At 39.3% G+C, this 7,433-nt stretch overlaps 1 protein-coding gene across 2 annotated transcripts in view; it reads left to right on the forward strand.

The window, feature by feature from the left end:
* Zfand4 (zinc finger AN1-type containing 4) overlaps positions 1–7,433 on the forward strand; it is a 48,724-nt gene that overhangs the window by 35,748 nt on the left and 5,543 nt on the right. For both annotated transcript variants that reach the window (XM_010622492.3, XM_010622493.3), the window contains exon 7: positions 4,528–4,672. In XM_010622492.3, coding sequence (XP_010620794.1) covers positions 4,528–4,672 — 145 coding nt within the window. The remainder of the gene's footprint in view (positions 1–4,527; positions 4,673–7,433) is intronic.

A 7,433-nucleotide genomic window follows, 5' to 3' on the forward strand; every position in this document is an offset into this window, starting at 1 on the left:
TTTGTTTTGTTTTGTTTTGTTTTGTTTGTTTTTGAGAGCAGGTCTTGCTCTGTGGCCCAGGTTGTCCCCAGCTTACGGGCTGAAGCAATCTTCCCACCTCAGCCTTCCGAGTGGGAGGCTGGGACTGCAGGTACCCTCCACCACGCGCCACTCTTAGCTCCCTTTGGACTAACTCCAAATGAACTGATCTGGGGCTAAATTGGATCTGCAAAATTCCTTTCCCTTTGCCATATCCCTTATCTAGAGTCTTGTTCTAGGTCATGCCTACACTCAAAAGCAGTCTACAGATACAAACACCAGGCGTTGGAGTCACAGATCCCAGTGGGACTCTGCACCGCACAGAGTGCATGTGGAAGAAGAGCATGCATTCACTTTTGGTGGCCACAGACAGCAGACTGTGCCAGTGGGCGGTGACTATTGTCCAGGGTATCAGGATTTGGTCGGCACAGATGTGTGGGCTACAGGAGAGAGGGCGCGAAGCGAAGGTTGCTGCTCTGCACCATAGGCAGGGTCCTTCACCAAGCTGTGTAGCAGTGAGACAGCCACATGCAGTCACTGTCATCACTGCTCACCTCTGCCATTGTGGTGCAAAAGCAGCAAAACAATACATGATCAGGTGAATTGCTATGGCTCATGGCCATACCTTGCTCACTTCTGCTTTAAGAAGACACAGGGCATATTAGGTATTTATGTGATTTATTGGGATTCAAAATGCAGCATCAGTCTTTTTGAGTCCCATATATTTTTATGAATCATATTACCTTTCTGGTTTTTTAGAAGATGGAAGGAGACATTGTGAGACTAATAAGGGAAAAGAAAAAAATGTGAAAAAAGGAAAAAAAATGGAAACAAAGTCTTTGTAAATAGGGAAAGGTGAAGGAGGGATAAAAAGAGGGTATAGCGAAAAAAAATAAGAACCAAGACCTATCATGTAAAGGTACAAGATCCCAATGAAAAATGTAACTGTATTGTTTGCTTTAAGTGTACCTATAAACAATGGGAAAAAAATAGTAACTTGTCTGTAAAAAGTAATAGTTACTTGTCTGTAAAAGTCATATTAGGTCTTGACTTTGAAATGAACAGTATTCCTGTTGAACTAAATATTTGCCCATCTCTTATTCTTTAATCATATTAAATTATTAAAATGTTTAGAGAAAATTTTACATAGCACTCAAGAAAATATGTAGAAAGCCAGGCATTGTGGTCCACACCTGTAATCCCAGAATTTGGAAAGCTGAGGAAGGAGGACTGCCACAAGTTTGAGGTCAGCAAACTTGAGACCTCGTCTCAAAAATCCAAAAGGAAAAAGAAAAAACATGTAGAAATTCAAAAAATATTGGAATACTTAAATTTATAGATGTTTTTGGAATAAGTTTATAAATCATTATGGTATTCTAATCTAGTAACATTTTTCCATCTTCAGAAAAAGTCATGAATTCGTGGTTTTTGAGAGGAAATATAAAACTATGATGCTTAGAAAAACTGAGGTGAATTTAAAGCAGTTTTTATCCTTTAAAATGCATCCAGTGAAATATTTATCTTGATTATTCTTTTTTAATGCATATATCCCATAAGAGAATAAATCTTTTCATGAATGGTAATAATGAAGTCCAAAACTTCTTTCAGTATTTGATAACAATGAAGTTAAAATGTCATGGGGTAATTGAGAAATATTTAAAGTTAAAAAATAATGCCAGGTAACCAAGAGAGTACACTTGAGACATTCCTTCTAAGTGCAGCAGGTGAACTGCCAGTCTTCGTGCTGCCCTCCTTTTCAGGTTTGGTTGACCTGGAGGCAAAGGCCCCTACCCATCACATATTCTAAGTTCTGTCACTCATTTGGGAGAGCACAACATGCTGCAGATAAGCTATGGTCTGGTGCCTGGGGAAGCAACCAGAAGTGGTAGGAAGGATCAGCTTTGGAATCAAACTGAGGGACACTTGGATCTTGGGTGCTCCACCTACCAGCTTTCTGGTTTCAAGACAAATAACTTACCCTCTCTAGCTGCAGTTTCTTCATTTAAAATGAGATATAATGTCTATCTTGTATAGTTGTACAGGATTAGAGAAATGTGTGGAAAGCTCCTGGCAGAGTCGGCGTGCAGTAACAACAGGCAGTGTTTTGCTGGTGTCTGTTCTCATTCATAGGCCTCAGCATCACTGGGAAGCTTCACTAGGTAGCAGTGGCTGTTGCTGGTCTGTTTTTGCATTCTCCCTTCTGGCACTCATGCATGTAATTAAGCCACAATCTCAAAACATTATCCATTTCACCTCGGAAAGTTTCAGGACGTCTGCCATCTGCACTGCCCATCTGCTAGCCGCATGTACTTCAGAACTCTTTATGGAATGTGCCTTGCACGTGTGTCCTGGGCTGTCCCTATGTTTTAAAGCCACACAGATCAGGAATTGTTATGCCTAATGCCTCTGTAGCACAGCTACATGCTCTACTATTCGTGTGAATACTTCAGATGCAGTGACTAGTAAATATTCTAAGTTTGAATCATTCTTCAAATATGCTGAGTGCTGTGTGTGACACCATACAAAGGGACAGTGAGGCAGGTGGTAAAACAGAATTTTCCAGGGCAAGGATAAGGGTTTATCCTGGTCAGGGTACACTGTCAAGAGGGAGGCAAGTTCTAAGAAAGAAAACATGCCTTCAGGGTGAAAAATTGGGGTTTTCTTTTAGAAAGTTTGAGGATGTGGAAACAGAGTCTAGGCAGTAGATGTGATTTTCTAAAGGATATCTTTTTCCAGATCATCTAGCACCTTTTGGAGCTTCCAGAAGCACATGCATTGTGACTAATATTGTGTGTTTGAAGTTGCAGTTTGACAATACCACTTCCTTTAGGGCTCACAAAAGGAAGGCCTTTTAGTTTCAGATAGAAATTTGTACATAATAACTTTTAGAGAAAGTAGGTCAGGGTTCCTTGGGAAGAATGAATGGGCCTTACATCAAAGATGTGTTTTTGTCTTGTGTAGGTTTGGTCAGTGCTGCTCTTTTGTCTTATGGATGCTTGGCAGGATGGCTCAGGGAGGTTTTTGCTGCTAAGTCTTTCACCTTGCATTGCCAGCGGGTAGCCACTGCAGTGAGCTTGTTTTTTCCAAACCCTTACTATTCTAATTTTCTAATTATTGGAAATGTACTGAGATTTTAATAATGTTTCTGTTTAGTTCATCAAACATGTATTGGTTGTGTGCCAAGCACTGTTGCCAGGTACAAAGACTAGGAGGATATGTAAAGCCTAGTGTGTGCTTTACACAAGGGAAGCAGACATGTAAGTATAAATATGAAGACCATGTGTGGAGTGTCATTCTAGTATGCAATCAAAACGAAGAGGCTTCAGGTATATCCTTGAAGTGCAAGAAAAGTCATGATGGTTAACTGCTCAGCCATAAAGAAAGAAGGATGAAGTTGAGTCATTTGTAGGGAAAGGGATGAACTTTGAGGACATAATGCTAAGAAAGTTAAGTCAGGCACAGAAGGTTAAATATCACATGATTTCTCTTATATGAGAAACCCCAAATATAAATAATTTAAAGAGCAAAATAAAAGATAGATGATGGGAAACAAGGAGGTAGACTGCATGGAAATGGGAAGGGAGTCTGGGATGAGGGGAGATAAGAAGCAGTGGAAGGGAAATAAAAATGATTAAGATGTGATTCATATATGTACTAATTCCCCAAGATGAATGTCATTCTTATGCATTGCAGACATACTAATAAAAAAGAAATGTAACATGTGGAATCTTAAAAAAAAATAGAGGAAAAGGGGCAAGAAATTAGAAAAGGAGGACTATTAGAGAACAGAAAGGAAATGAGAAAAAAAGAGGAAAGAGAATAATGAAGTGAAAGTAATCAGAGTATGTCCTATGTTAAAGCTAAACCTCTTACTCTGGATAATTCTATGCACTAATAAAATAAAGGCAAAAAAGTGTAACATGTCATGATGTGTGCCAAGGCTTGACTACAATGGGTGTTGCTCTGTGTTAAAATCTATGCTGTTCTAGGGGATTATGTTTTCAAATGTACTTAGAAAAATTCTGTTATCTCTTTTTAATATATTTTGAGAACAGAAAATGTTCTGATAACAGTGGAGTTAGGAGTTCCTTTCATTTTTGTGAGTTTCTCAGATGCATGGGAACTGGTACTTCTCTTATGTGACAATTTCTTTTTCATTCTGGGTCATAGAAACCTGATAAGCCTGTGGTCTAGGTTACATACTTACCAGCCTTGGCTAGACATTCTTACAGAAATAGATTTGCCTCTTTCTGAATGATAAAGCAGGTGCCAAAATATTTCTACCTGTGATACACTGAGTTCAGAGAAGCACAGCTGACTAGATCTTCACCACAGTATCCGTCCTGTTTAATTTGTTCTTCCAAGAAAGATCTTTTCAAAACATGTCTTCCTTGGACTTGAATTGACAGCATGGGTTTGCCCTGGCAGCCTCTGCCTTGAAGTAGAGCCTCTTATTTGTGGATGGGTAGGTGTCACTCCAGGTTCAAATCGTTTTCATTTTCTTTGCAGTGGTGGTTCTGTGTACAATTTGTGTACAGATGAGGATGAGGAGATGGAGCCTTCTCCTGGGAAAAATACCATTGAAAATTCAATTACTATGAATAAAATGAAGCTGCTGAAAGCAAAGATGGAGAGCATGAACCTCGGCAGAAAGGTGATGTTGTGCCAGCCAGGCTTTCTCTAGCTCACCCTGGAAGGGCTGGGTCAAAGGTGGGGAGTGGACAAAGCATTATTCATCAAAGTATCATGGAAACTGATACTTTTTTAAAGCCAAAACATGACTGAAGAAGTTGTACTGCGCCTGAAATAATTTGTGATTTTAAAAATTTTTATAGTGCTAGAACTGCAAAGGATGATGAAATACAGCTTAATCTTGCAACAGTTACTTCTTAAATTTTTTTGTTAAACCTACGGGCAGGTATTCAGCCTGTGCAAGGGCCTGGGTTCAACACCCAGTACTGCCCCCAAATCCTGTTAATATTTGCTTATTACGGATAATACTTACTTCTGTCTTTAGTAGATACTATCAGTTTTCAAAAGCAATTCTGAAATGATTAAACCAATTTACATTCTGTTCAGTAGGGAGTGAGACTTGTACCTTTGGTCGGTATTTGGCATATCCTCCTCTTTACTTTTGCCACTTGGGTATCCAGTGGCCTTGCCCTGTGGTCTTAACTTGCATCTCTCTGATGATCAGGGAGGTAGAGCATCTTTCATATGTCTGTTGGGCATGTGGATATCCTTTTCTGTCAAAACCCTGATCCAATTATTTTTTTGTTGTTATTTTTACATTTGTTTATCCACGTGTCCATCAGTGGACACTTGCCTTGCTTCTGCATCTTGGCCATTGTGAAGAATGGGGCTATAAACATGGGGTGCAAATACCACTTTGAGATCTGGCTTTCATTTCTTTTAGGATACACTAGAGGTGAAATGGCTAGAAAATATAGTAATTAGAAATGTTTAGTTTTTGGAGGAACCACCAGACTGTTTTCCATAGTATCTTTATTATTTGACATTTAAGATGGATTTTCTTACTTCTTTAAAAACTACTTTTAGGATTTTGTAGGGATTGCATGACGTCTGTAAAGCTCTAGCATTGGTGATATTGGGTAGTATTGGTGATATCCTTTTGACTAGTGACTTATTTAGAAGTGGGCTCTATAGTTTCCAAAAATGTGCAATTTTCAATACCTTTTTAATATTAATTTGCAGCATAATTTCACTGGTTGGGTAACATAATGATTTCAGTCCTTTGAAAATAGGTGAGGTTTGATTTGTGACTATGATTGCTGGTAAATGCTACTTATGGGCACCCTTGAGAAGACTGTATTTGGTCATTGTATATTACTCTCTTTTTATCTGCTGGTAGATCAGGGAAGAAGCAGGGAGGATTTTGTGTGGGGAAGTAATTTCTTATTAGGTCACACCTGCAACCCTAGCTGCTCTCAAGAGGCTGAGGCAAGAAGACTGCAAGTTCCAAGCCCATCAGGGCAATTTAGTGAGACACTGTCTCAATTAAATATGACTTGAGTTATAACTTTGTGATAGAGTACCCCAATACTGTAGGGAGAGGGTAAAAACACTCTTTTCTTTAGAAAATTGCAGGTATTTCAGTTTTTTCATTTTTGTTTTTGTTTACACTACTAAGGATTGAGCCTCGTGCCTTCACACTGAGCTAGATCCTCGGCCCTTGTATTTTTTATTTTTATTTTGAGACAGGGTCTCACTAAGCACTAAGTTGCCTAGGTGGTTGCCTTCCTCCTGCCTCTCCTGCCTCTGTCTCCTACAGTGTGGGAGCTGTTTTTAAATCATGGTTACTCTTTTAGAAGGAAAGTCTTGTTATTTACTTTTGTGTTTCTGAGATCCTTACTCTCCCCATTCTGTCTGTCTTTACCATCCTTCTCATGTTTTCAGAGGGGAGGCACCTTTCGTTCTAGTTGGGTCCTCCCCACAGCCATGCCTTTGAAATGACTTCCTTGGTCTGGGAATGATTTCTCAATTTCTTATTGCCCTTTCATCCTGGTGTCCCATGACTGATATCACAGGTCTCGCACTTTCAGTATTTTCATTACAAGTGGATTTTTTTTTCTTTTGTAGGCTTACATTCAACCTGCCTCTCCCTGTTTTTTATTTTGTTGAAGCTCAACATTCTTCTCACTACAGCTATAGGCTATACAAAAGAATCTTCTAGATTTACCTGGGGCCCTGCAAGTGCTAGACAAGTGCCCTGCCACTGACCTCATTCCCAGACCAATGAGATTTGCTTAGATTGTTACTTAATTGCAGGGGTGGTGTGTGGGGGTGTAGTAGAAATTGCATGGAGAGTTTCAGATTTAGGCAACCAGCATAATAAATCTCCACAGCCTGGAAGTCATAACCCTCACTTTTGAAGAACATTTTTCATGGATATAAAATTGGCAATGGCCCCAGCATAAAAGCAGCATCAGGAACTAGTTCAGCTTCACAAGGCCTTTCCTTCGTATCTCCTCTTATTCTCCTTGCTTCAATGCTATCTTCCACATTATCTGAAATTTCTGACAACATAGTATATTTTCTCTCCCTTGTAAGGAGGGTGTTGTGTTTTTTTATCACCAGATGCTCCTTACCATCCTAGTCTCTGCTGGCTACCATGTTGTTATGTCTTTCCTTTAATCCTCAACTTTCCCTGTAAGATCTTGAATTTTTGCAGAACTTTCATTAAAATCTTGAGCCATACTCTGGTTTCTCTTCAGATTGAATATTTTTAAAGTGGCCTTTTTAAAACCTTGAGCCACTGGGTCCAAGACCCCTCCCAGGCGTATGCTTTTCTGAGAAGAGTCATAGGAGTATAGTACATATGATATAATTGCACTGTGAACTGTACTGTCTACCTAGAATGTACCAATAAATTAAATTTTTAAAAATTTATAAAA

This window comes from Fukomys damarensis, unplaced genomic scaffold, assembly GCF_012274545.1.
Source record: "Fukomys damarensis isolate Sample0158 unplaced genomic scaffold, DMR_v1.0_HiC HiC_scaffold_1, whole genome shotgun sequence".
Taxonomy (NCBI): Eukaryota; Metazoa; Chordata; class Mammalia; order Rodentia; family Bathyergidae; genus Fukomys; species Fukomys damarensis.